General features: G+C 37.5%; 1 protein-coding gene across 2 annotated transcripts in view; it reads right to left on the reverse strand.

The window, feature by feature from the left end:
• Positions 1-6,904, reverse strand: part of LOC141359296 (sialoadhesin-like) — a 155,631-nt gene extending 148,727 nt beyond the window's left edge. Inside the window, exons 1-5 of one of the 2 annotated variants that reach the window (XM_073861528.1) lie at positions 6,633-6,904; positions 5,837-5,914; positions 1,910-2,257; positions 1,626-1,835; positions 755-1,489 (exon numbers count right to left, since the gene is read on the reverse strand). In XM_073861528.1, coding sequence (XP_073717629.1) covers positions 1,146-1,489; positions 1,626-1,835; positions 1,910-2,257; positions 5,837-5,882 — 948 coding nt within the window. In that variant the 5' untranslated portion in view covers positions 5,883-5,914; positions 6,633-6,904 and the 3' untranslated portion in view covers positions 755-1,145. Of the gene's footprint in view, positions 1-754; positions 1,490-1,625; positions 1,836-1,909; positions 2,258-5,836; positions 5,915-6,632 lie in introns of those variants that run through there. The other variant, XM_073861526.1, reaches the window with a different exon arrangement.
• Positions 6,905-12,878: the final 5,974 nt, after the last annotated feature.

The raw sequence follows: 12,878 nt of genomic DNA on the forward strand, positions 1-12,878 counted from the left end.
GGATCGTTCTGTTCAGCTTGCTGTCCTCGTTGAGCTTGCGACATGCTTGCTAAGTTTACTTTACTGTCCCCCTCTTCTCATATAATAATCCGCTATCCTTTCGCTCAATGAAGCACCACTTCTGACACCATGTCGTGTTTAGGTTCTTTGTATATCTTATAAAGAAGCAGCAGCGCACAACGACATAGCATACACACTTTCTTTATTACACACCAACCCGATCTATAGTCCTAGGAAGCTCCTCTACTGCCCCCTAGTGTACAACATTATTCTTGATCACACCACAGGTATAAGAATGGCTTTAATTTATCTATAAGTGAAATAATAGATTAAATGCAGTGTAAACATTAATAAAATATATGTACAGCTTTATATTTATATCACCTGCTTGTCTGATTTCATTAACTGTGACTAAATGTGTCAAACTAGTGTAATCATTATAACATTATAAATCATTAATCTAATTGCATCTACTTTTAAAATTTGAACGTGCAAAATGACATATATAAATTGCCTTTTATTATAAGACATGCAAAGTAATATTGGATTGAAACATCCATAATTTTAGTGTATGAATCATTTTAGTCGAGAAATGGCTGCCCACCCAAAAATCCTGACTGCCCCCCCAGTCCAGCAAGCCTAGTACCGGGCCTGTCAGTGATGATGTAATAGCTGAAAATAAACTAATCAGCATCAAGGACTGAAACTATATCTTATATAATTTCATCAGATGTATGATGAGATGTTGTGTTACCTCTTACAGTACAGGAATACTCTTGTAGCTCCTCACTGTTGATTGAGTCCAGGTACAGCTTGTTTAATAATGTCAATCCATCTGTTACCTGTTGTCCATTCTTATACCAGATGTAAGTATGTTTGTTATCCAGAGTGCATTTGGTTAAACAGCTTAATATCACTTTTTCTCCATCTATCACAGGGTCTGGGCTGCTTCTCACTTGTGTATATGAAATTTCATATAACAGAGTTCACATAAACTAATTTTCAAAGCTGGGCCTCATATTTTTGATTCAGCTCATTTGGTAAAGCATTACCTAAACCTCTTATCACAGTCGTGTTGATATCAGACTCCAGCGATATCAGCTATAATGCTTCAGTATAATGAGTGCTGCACTACAGAGAGTTTATTATGAGCAGTTACCTGTAACAATAAGATAGACTCCAGAAGAACAAGAAACTTCATCTGATGTGTTAGTGATGAACCTGAACTGATATAATCCAGTGTCACTTGGGTTGACGTCTTTGATTTTCAGTGTGTTTCCCACAAACTCCACACGACCAGCAAACTTATCAGCCTCACGCAGATCTCTGAAATCCCCACGAAGAAAATTATGATAATCCCAGTATGTTTTCTCTACTGTATATCCAGTGGGATGTGAGTATGAAGAGTGAATATCTACTGTTGATCCCACTAAAGCACAAACTTCTGTAGAGGTGTAAGTCACACCCCAACATCCACTGTTAGAAAGACCTGAAAGAGTCACAAAATACTGCTGTAACATTCACAATCAATTACAAACACACTCATACTGTATATGAATCAACAAGAAAACTGCAACGTTTGTTCTTCCATTTTTATTTAAATATTTTATAAATGTCAGACTCACACACAGATGAAGAGGGCTCCATTTTATACTTAGTGCAGTAATAACTGTCAGTGTTATCACTGGATGATACAAATATGCTTTGGTTATTTGTTAAATATTGTCCATTCTTGTACCAGAGGTAATTATATTCTGATGTTTTTGGGCAGGAGGAATCACAGCTCAGTTTTACTCGCTGTCCTGTAGATTCAGGATTCATCTTCACCTGTAAAACTAAATAATCAAAATCTTACATTAGATGAGAAATGAAAAAGAGTTTAACTGGACTGATGAGAATGTAAATGTACCTGTTACTGTTAGATTGACTGTGACTGAGCTGAGATGTTTAACTCCATCCTTCATAATGATCATGAGCTGATATTCTCCACTGTCTCTCTCTCTCAGATCATCTATTGAGAGTCGTGAGTAATCTTCAGTTATCCACTGACCAATTCGTCCTGAGTAATCTGAATCTAAAGTCAAATCTTCAGGTTCATCTTTGTTTCTCCAGTTTGTTCTCTGTTTCTGACTGAACCAGAACCCAGTTTTGATGTAGATGTTTGAGTGATCGCAGTTCACACTCATTAGTCCCCCCCTAACAGCACAAATATTGAGTTCATCACAGGTTACATTAAAATTATCCAATGTAAGGAACCCTGAAAAGAAACCATAACATTATTAATATTTGTAGTTTACTGTATGTAACGTCATTAAAATGACAGAGTGAGATGAGAGATTCAGACAGTCCTGTAAGGATATGAACCCTGATTCATCAGTTTTGTTCTCAAATACAAATCTCTAAGTTCAGTTTTAAATATACAAACTCACTTTAAACATTTTAGAGACTGATCCAAATGGAGAATCCAGCCTTTGGAGCACAGCGATGTAAATTAAATTAGACTAAACCAGGGGCAGAGCCAGACATTGTAGACATTGGGGGCTTAGCCCAAATCTAGGGGTTTCAAAACTTGGTCCCCTGTTGAAATTTTTTTCTCCATTTACGGCAGCTTTATAAACTATTTTTTAATCTAAGTGTTCTCTGTATTGTCCAGTGTTGGGTGTAACTAGTTACTAAGTAATTTGTTACTGTAATTTAATTACTTGAAAAAGTAATGTAAGGGATTACTCTTATTTTTCTTGTAATCGAATTACAGTTACTTCTGATGTAACTAAATACTGTCTATGGACTGTAGAACAATTATGTATACTATAATAAATAGTGGATTAAACATGGTTTTAGTTTACAATTCTCACTATTAACTGGTTGATTATCAGCATTAATATTACTGAGATGTTGACTGTTTTTTAGTAGGCCTACTTAAATAACACATATTAATGCCTGATTCTGCAAAACCTTATTCTACATCCTTAACCCTCCCCATTTATACAAATACTTAAAATTAACAACTACTTTAGTATTAATAAGCAGTAGTTGGAGTATATTGAGACAAAAGTAGTTAATAGTTAATTAATAGAGAGAAATGAACCCTAAAGTGGGACCAGAATAATTGATGTACTTTTATATATTGTTTCTTCAAGCCATTTCAAGCCTATCCTTGTATCATGTACTAAATAGGATTTAGAAAGTAATTCGTAATAATTAAATTCTTTTTGGAGAGAGTAATTTGTAAAGTAATTTAATTACATGATTGAAGATGTAATTAGTTACTAGTAATTAATTACTTTTTTGAGTAACTTACCCAACACTGGTATTGTCATTTTGAAACTGCAACATAACAAATTTTGACAATGATACTTTAACTTCTCTTATCCAAAAATAGGCAAACATGTTTGCTGAAGGCTAATCCAGTAACTATAAAGCTACATAAGAATAACAATTTTTGACTTCATTGACAGAACAATTTCTCACCAGCTTATGAAAGCGTTTCTCTCTCTTTCTCTCTTTCTGTCTGTCTGTGATCTCTCTCCACCCTCCTCTCTTCCTATTTGCACTGACAGTTATCACACATAAGGATATTTTAATGTAAGAGATTGGGGATTCACATTTTATAACGCTCTATCAATGTATTTCTGAGGTAAAATCATTGCGAATTTCAAATGCATATGGACAAAACATAAGCTACCTAACTAACTATATACTTTCTCACCTTCTTTTCTGACGTCTTTAAAAATACGTACGTACTTTAAATACAACCTTACCAATGACCAATGAGGCAGACTAGACCAGAGCACCACAGTAAGTTAGACGTTAGCCATGTAGATAATATATCAGTTGACACTATTTAATTAAGCAATATCGCTCGAGTAGGAGTGTGATATAGCTCTATATCATCACGGCTGTGATTAGGCCAGAGGCACGAGGCCGAGTGCCGGAGGCAATCACAGCCGTGATGATTTGGGGGCGGTTTCCCGGACAAGGATTAACTTAAGCCAGGACTAGGCCTTAGTTTAATTAGGAAATATAACTAGTTTTAACCAACATCCCTTACTAAAAACTTTACTTTTGTGCAGTTTGAGGCAAAACAAAGGGCACTGATGTATTTTAAGATATGTCAGTAAAGGTTGTTTTCCGTTTGAATTGCTCTTAAATTTATTTTAGTCCAGGAGTAGTCTAATCCCTGTCCGGGAAACCGCCCCATAGAGCTATATCACACGACTCCGAGAGCGATATTGCTTTTATACAACAGTTCGACGGCACACGTTTGAAAAACGAAAACTAGAAAACAACAACGGAGTTATTTTAAAAGCCTCTTTGTTTGAGAACTTCTTCCGCCACGGATTTGAGGGCGGCCAGAATGACAGGTAAAACTTTCGGCTGCTTTGAAGCTCATAACAACTCAATGGACGGAAAAGCCGTTTCTTTATATTACCGTTTCTTGGTCACAAAGTGTAGTTTTAAGATTAGTTCAGTCGAGAATGTATCTGTATTATATTTAAATCTGCAGTCGATTAGTAAAGATAGCGCCTGTTTGAACGTTTGCTTAGTGAGATTCGGTACGTATGAGAACCAAAGCAGGAGCGGACGTCAGTGTTCACTCGCCCCGCTGACCACCTCCCTCTCTGGGCTACATCTCTGACAGAGATACCCTGGCTCTCATGTTGGCCTTATTTGTTTATGATCGTCAAAATGAGATCAAATCAGCAGTATTTGGTGTCATGATCAAACTTGTACTTGTTTTTTTATTCATATTTAGTGTCTTTTGTGTTGTTATTGTTTTGGCGCGAGGTAAAAGTTAATAAAACTATACTTGTGAAACGTTACTATTGCTTTCTCATGTATTCTTAACGCGATACGAGCACTCGATTATTATTATTAAACTTTGTTCTTGTCAGTACTATACAAAACGGTTTTTTATAAGTGTCAGAGAGATGTTTTTGTATGCTGCTTATAAATATACCAGTGGCGATATCTCATAATATGTTTTAATAGTCACGTCACGATAAAGTAAATGATCAATGTCCACATTTAAAAGCTGCGGGGCTTACCTGCAGTTCCACGGTGTTTTCGCGTTCTGATAAAAGATATAGCTCCAGAAAAAAACGAGTGTTTATATTCCTCTTTCCAAGTGTTAATCGTCCACACGATGTGACAAGACATTTCTCCCATTAACTTTAACGTAACATCCAAGAGCGCTGATCTTTGACGGAATAATACTTCTGATTGGGGCTTCACAGACTGATTTATGAGCTAGTAAACTAATGAGACACACACACGGAGAGTGATTCACACAGCGCGTCTGTGTTTTTCCATTCAGAGATGAGCCTGCTTAGGACCTCCATTCACTAGGTGGCGGAATAATACGAAAGGTAAAGCGGTTACAGTGCCGTTATCAGTACAATATCGTATAGCTCTTAGCCAATCAGATTCGAGAACCAGAAAGAACTGTTGTATAACAGTATTTACATCACATACCTATAAATATACACTTACAGTAATAAAGAAGGCACTGTAATAATAAAGACACTTTGAAAATGCGTTAACTGTGGGGAGATTCAGCATATTATTTTGCCTTCAACATGCAACTTTTATTCATTTTCAGTTGAGTGGGGGACCGGAGAATTAAAGCTGAGTGCCGCCACCTAGCGTCCTGGATGAATTCATTTTACAGATCTGAAAAGATTCGGGGCTTTTGACAAAACATTCGGGGCTTGAGCCCCATAAGCCCCCCCCCCCCCCGCTCCGCCCCTGGGAACTAGTTTAAAATCTGACATACTTTTAACAAATATATAATAAATTGAAGTATTTCAGTATAACACAAAACTGTGTTTCATACCTTGAATGTGTAACAGCAGGATCAGTGATGAGAGTCTGAAGTTCATGATTTCTCTTTGTAGAAACTCACATATATCAGCTACAAAATATTAAACAAGAACTTTTCTTATTGCTGATAAAAACACAATGTTAGTTTGACTGTGACTTTCTCAATCGGATGCAAAAATACGTTGTGCACATGCGCAGAACATTTGCGCTCCAAGTTGATGTATTATATTTATGAATCTCGTCAGAGAAACACGCAACAACAACAGCATTAATGGAGTCACACGCTGTACTAAATTCTGCAGCGTTTGTTTATACTTTTAAAACATTAGGCTACTTAAAGCAATAAAATAGCGTTGTGACTTTTGAAAAGTGTGTTTTTATCACCTATATCGGAAAACTTCTTAAAAACAACTCCAACTCAGTTTTGACTTTTATACAGAGTCACCCCCCAGTCACATTAGTTACAAGCGACAGAGACAGAGCGACAGGCTACCATTCATTTTCAATGGAAGTGGCCGTTTGCCAGCGACAAGCGACGAGCTCGCCGCTGAGCGAGCAAGGCGGGGCCAAAATAGACAAGCAGGCTATTTTATGCAAATGCTGAGCGATGCGACAGATTTAGTCAGATTTACAAATTTTTGTGCATGTTAACATAGCCATTGTGAAAACAAATATCTAGCACTAGCAACCTCCCCAAATATATCTAGTTATCAGTAAATGGTCAGTGAGCTAAACCTTTAGGAAAATTTTAATTGTCAACTTCAGCTTAATTGTCAAACTAAACATTATAAAAGCTGTTTTAATTTTACCTTAGTAACTTTTAACAAAAGTCTAGATGGTGGATGATCACGAGATGGTGCCTGCAGGGTCAGGGGAAAATCTGAGCTGGGTTCATCCCCGTTGCACAACGTTTATTAAACAGAAACAGATGATGTGTTGAACTGTGAACACCCTGTTGTGATGACGCAAGAGTTGCAACTACGGTAGCTGAGAGGCCATTCTTTGTGTTCTTTTTAAAATCTGAAGCCTGATCAAATCATTAAATGTGTGTTTAATACTGTAAAATACCCTCAATGTTACAGTCACTGACCTTACCGTCCAGAATGAAAGACAACATTCCAACTTGAACCCATTGAGCGATCTGTCTCTTTACTACGGCGTGGTTTTATACATCTTGCCACTGATTGGCATTAGTAATGATTTCACTCAGTCATTAATTAAGTCACATGACATCTCGCAGTGTGACTGGGTTGCCTGTCCCAAACAGAGAAAATGTCCTGTGGATATGCTGGGATGTACAGCACGTTTCTCAGCATCGCTTTGACGCGTCGTCCCGTGTAGTCAATCAAATATACCTCCGCGTCTCCTCTTTGCTTTGCGACGCCGTTACACCGAGTGCCGTCCGCCAATTCCACGCAGTGTGTGTTGGCCTGAAAACTGCTGTCAAACCTCTGAAACTTCTCGATGTCCGTGATGATGTGGGAAGTTGCACCTGCATCCACCATTAGGCCTTTCCTCTTGGTAGTTTGTACCCGCATCTCAGCGTCGCTTGCCCGAAAAGCATACTCCTTGTCACTTGGCTCTGCGGAAACTTTTTGTGCATTGTCCCGCTGCCTTCCCCGTCTGCACGTTGCGGTGACTGTTACTTTTACACTGACTGCACCACTGTTTAAGCTGACATGTTCTTGCTTTGTGGCCTCTTGTACCACACTTGTAACAAACAATGTTTGTACCAGCACCACAAACAGCTGTACCCGCAAAAGCGGTTTTTCTTCCAGGCTGCGCTCCAGCTTTCAACATTGTCCTCGGATACGGTTGTCCGCATATTTTCCATGTCTTCATAACTTCGAAGCCTCGTCTTAAATTCTGCAAAACTCAATTAATCATCTCTCTGGCTAACATGAATGGCAAATGGCTTAAATGTCTCTGGAAGTCCTTTCAGAACCATTGCTATTAAAAGTCCATCACTCAGATTCTCACCTGCGTTCCTCAAAGCGGTGATTGCGGTCTCAGCCCTGATGACATAATCAGTAACACACTCACTGGGCGACTTTTGCAATGACGTTAGCTCTGTGTATAAGCTAATCACTCTGGGCTTTCCTTTGCCAGCATAATATTCCCGAAGAATCTTCAATGCTGCTCTTCCATCGTCTGCTGCTTCCCTCATAACCAGCGACAAACTTTTGTCATCCAGGAACTGTATTAGCTCTGCATAGGCTTCGGCGTTTTTCGCCGTATCTTCCTCGTCTTCCTCAAAAGACTCGCTTAAAATAGTCTCTTTCAGTCCTTGTAAATAAAGATGACCCAAAAACTTAGTCTCCCGTAGCTCGTAGTTTTTTTCATCTCCGTCAAAGACTAATCGAGACCAGCGGCTCGTCGCGTTTCTTTTTCTCTTCTTTTCATGTTAAAAGAATCAGGTACACGCTATCCGTCGCGACTTTTACCCGGCGTCTTAACACTCAAACGTTTCTACTTTAACTCTGCTCTGGGCCCATAACCTGTTAACAGATACGTTCAAATAAGACAAGAAGATACGTTTCACTATCAGCCACGCAGTCGTTCTGACTGGCGCATTTTTATTAAAACAAAAGAAACACCTGATTTCACTCAGTCATTAATTAGGTCACATGACATCTCGCAGTGTGACTGGGTTGCCTGTCCCAAACAGAGAAAATAAACAAAAATACAAATACAAATGAGAGCATACAATTTATAGATCTCAACACTGACACACCCACCAAACAAGAGAAAACGCTTCTAAAACATGTTGCACGCCGTTGCACACCGTTTCTAGGAAACATGTTGTTCAACCCGGAAAACGCAGCAAAACGTTGCGCACCTGTGTGAGCTTGAACGTGCCCCTGGGTATCTCCCATCCATTCCATATCCGTTTTAAAATGAAAAAAAACGGAAAACGATCAACCAGTTGTATTTTCATTTATCATTTCCATTTATAAAATGAAAAAAGAAAACTAGGAATTGGCTACATTTTTCTATTTTGTTTCTCAGTTCTTACTAAGAAAAGTCTTAGGCACGTTCACATTATAACTATATAGGCTACATTCACTATAACTTTATGCTAATTATCTCACGCGTGTATGTATTACATATTTCCTGTAATAAAAACTTTTGTTTAAATGTCATTGAATGTGTAAATATGCTGTTCTTGATGTATTTACACAGCGGGTAACAGCAGATGTCCTCAATGCTGCACTTCACGTAACTCTAAACAGTGAATCTAGTAATTTGTGTATCTAATATCTTATCTTTTGGCGTAGTCAATGAAATAGAATAAAAAACTGAGAGTTTTTAGCAGCTATAGTGCTGGAGCTGGAAGGCAGGTAAAGTTCTGCACACCCTTCAAACAGAAGGGGATAGAGTGACCTCTGCTGGTTGAGCTTCCACAAAGCAAGAAGGGCTAATGTTACAAAACTAAAATGTGAATTAAATAATAGAAACTTATAAATAAATAGGCTACCTGCTATCCTAAACTACATATAAAATGAGTGCACTTAATCTGAAGTCACCAATTCTCTTACAAATGTTTAATTTTTATTTCAGTTAACTAAAGTGTTTTTTCACACCCAGTGCTACTTTAGTTGTACTAAATACATTATATATAGTTCAGTTTTAGTCTACAATCACCTAACTATAGTGACTTTTATTTTGAAAGTGTTACCGATTTTATTTTCGCTTTCACAAAAGGAATAGACCACGTGACTTCTGTTTTTGGTTTATAAACGAAAAAATGAATTGACTGAAGTTCAAAAACTCTCTTCATTCTTTGTTTAATAAGGAATAACTAGCATTCGGTGGAGTTAAAGTGCCAGTAACATGACAATTTTAAGCATCCTATCACTATTTATAAGTCCCGGACAACAGGTTTAAATGCATGCAAGGTCAAAAAACACTGTAATTTTCTCAAAATATAAATTTAAAATTACCCCATTTCTCAGAGATCCCCAAACGATTCGTGTGAAGCCATTCAACGACTCAGCCTGCCTAAACCCCACCTTTCAGTAGCCTACTCTGCTCTGATTGGTCAACTGACAGAGTGTCTTTGCACACAATGCACAGATCACAGATCAGTCTCACAGACCACAGATCGGTGGCACAGACCAACAACAGTGCAACATGTATTGACGTCGTGCTAACATGATTTACTGAGAAGACATTGTCAACATCAATACACATCATTCATCATTAATCCAAACAATACAAACGACGATTGAAACTAACAATTTTACACTCATTTAAGCATTTATCTAAACTAACCGGGTCATAGCAAAACCGTAAATAAGCATGCGTTAGCCGTTTGCTAACGTGACTCTCTGACAGTAAATTAACAGTTTAAACACACAACATCATTCATCATTAATCCAAACAATACAAACGACGATTGAAACTAACAATTTTACACTCATTTAAGCATTTATCTAAACTAACCGGGTCATAGCAGAACTGCTTGCTATCGTGACTCTGACAATATATAAGTTAGAGTTTAAACAACGATATCATTCATCATTAATCCAAGCAATAAAACAACTATAGACATTTTACACTCATTTAAGCAAGTATCTATAATCATACTTACAGGTTGTGGTTAGGAGATGCATGTTGTTCCAAATAAAGTGGGTACTGAACCATCTTTCATTGCCAAACGTCTAAATCCCTCCGTTAAAAATGTATTTTAACCACTGATTCTTCACAGCCAGACACGTTTAGAATATCCCTCCTTGAAAAAGTCTCCTTTGGTAGTGAAAACAACAAAAGCTGAAAACACAGCGTGAGCTGATGTTTACACACACTAGCTAGCTGTGGGCGGGTCATAGTTTTCGTTTGTCCCGCAGGCAAGGCTGTAGGCGGAGATTAGTATCTCATGTGACGTGGATAAGTTTGTGTGACGTGGATAATATCAGGAAGAAGACTCACTCCCTATAACGACTCGTTTCAGCGATTCAGAGTCGACTCCCTGCTTTAGAAGCCAATAACTTTATTAATCGTGCACTTTTTGGTTCAACTACTTTACACGTTGTTTACATTGATGGATAGCTACACGACACACTGCAATAAAGGTTAGTTTCGATTTTGGATCTGTGTGGCTCTTTAATTTTACCTCAAGAGATATAATAAATGAATGATTTAATATACTGATCACTGCATATGTATTTCTGTTTCGTTTTGACTTGTGTTATATCACTCTGTTATTATCTGTTGGGCTGAAAAAAAAAGGCTTGGGGCAAACAAATCTCACCTAATTTAGGCATTTATAGCATTTTCCAATAGCATCTTTATTGTGAAGCAAGTAGATTAAAGGAAGAACTCTGTTAGCATGAATAATCCACCATGTGAGACAGCAATTGATTCTTTACAGAAGCTGCCTGATTTTACAGACATTACTCAACACTGAGAGTCATATGAACTTAACTATTTGACCGAAAAACTCAACTCCATAGTCTAGTAGCCAGCCCATAGAGCCCCATTGTGAACCCGGAAATGTTGAGTACACCAAAGTTTTATTGCATGAATGGGAAGTATAGGTCCCCAACATACAGAAACTGCCGGATGCTAATTTGCATATGTTGAGCAATTTGCATAATTAGCATAATTAGCAATATTAGCTTAATTGTCCATTTTGGTCACATATTTTGCACTGTATGGCCAATTTCTACAATATGTAATTGGTTTTAGAGGATTCTGATTTCATTTCTGCCACTTTCAGACTTCAAAATGGTAATTCTATAACAGATTTGGATTAATTTAGACACTTTTTTATTATTTCCGAACTAAATTTTAGGTTATTTTTATGGTAAACACTATATTCTCACATTTCAGAATCACAAGAACTCATGCTCTTTGATGTGAATGTTGATAACCTCAATATGTTTACATTTCTTGAGGTCTGGTCATGTTTTTTATGCAAATAAGCTGTTGCAGTGAGCTGTTGTACATACAATAATTATGTTGTGAAGCAAAGGAGCATAGTCTATTTTTAAAGTCGAAATTATCCTTGCCGATATTTTTATATTCTTATATCATATTTATGTTTTCACATTAAGATAAAAGGTTATAATGAGTTATAATGACAGTTTTGTTCAGTACATTGTGAATTTCTATTCAGATCCATTTTGTGAGTGAATCTGGTGTTCAAAAATTAGTTACCATTATTAAAAAAATTTGTATTCTTCTTTTTTTAAATTCAGACTTCTTGTGATTTGATCAGGAATGGATTAAAAACATTTGATATTCAGTGTTTTTGCTGCCGCTCTCAAGTTGTCGTGTAGTATTAATTTAACCATTCGGATCTAGGTTTAAAGGACAAGTTCGGTATTTTACACTTGAAGCCCTGTTTTCAGATTGTTTATGATGAAATAGAATGGTTTTGGCTGAAATTTCGACATATGCGGCTGCCCTGAGAATTTTTGGGTGTTTGTGTTTCACCTCACACCTCTACAATGGGTTTAATGGTGCACTGGAACAATCCTTTCTAAAATGCATTAAACTTTCGTTTACAAAGACGTGAAACTCAGCGAGTGGTCAGGGGTGTTCACTGATATGCTCACACAAAAATCGCTGCAAAAGATGCTATTTCACAATTTCATCATAAACAATCTGAAAACAGGGCTTTAAGTGTAAAACTTGTCCTTTAAGTACTTTCAAAACAAAGAGAAACGTTTTGATCAAGTCGAAATGTCAGAAAAGAAGTTTCTGTTTGCACCATGCAGTGGCAAAAATAGCGACTTTAAAATATCTTTACAATCAGAGGAACTCTGTAACCTTGGATGGAGCCCGTATGAAATTTACCGAAAGCGCAAAAGGCCCCCAGCAGTGAAAGCACTACCTCCTACAGAACGTAATATGCGCCTTCATGGAAGACGTGCCCACCTACAGGTGCTACTATGAAAATCAGCTGACCAGCCTGATCCACCGGTTGTGGATATCACCTTGTTTGGATGGGACAAGAAGATGGGTCTAAAGGAAGGAGAGGAACTGCTTATGCCCACACAGGATTCAAGTCCAGTTGTTCCTCCTGCTTTGTTAGATGTTGTCAGCTG

This window comes from Misgurnus anguillicaudatus, chromosome 23, assembly GCF_027580225.2.
Source record: "Misgurnus anguillicaudatus chromosome 23, ASM2758022v2, whole genome shotgun sequence".
In the NCBI taxonomy this organism is placed as follows: Eukaryota; Metazoa; Chordata; class Actinopteri; order Cypriniformes; family Cobitidae; genus Misgurnus; species Misgurnus anguillicaudatus.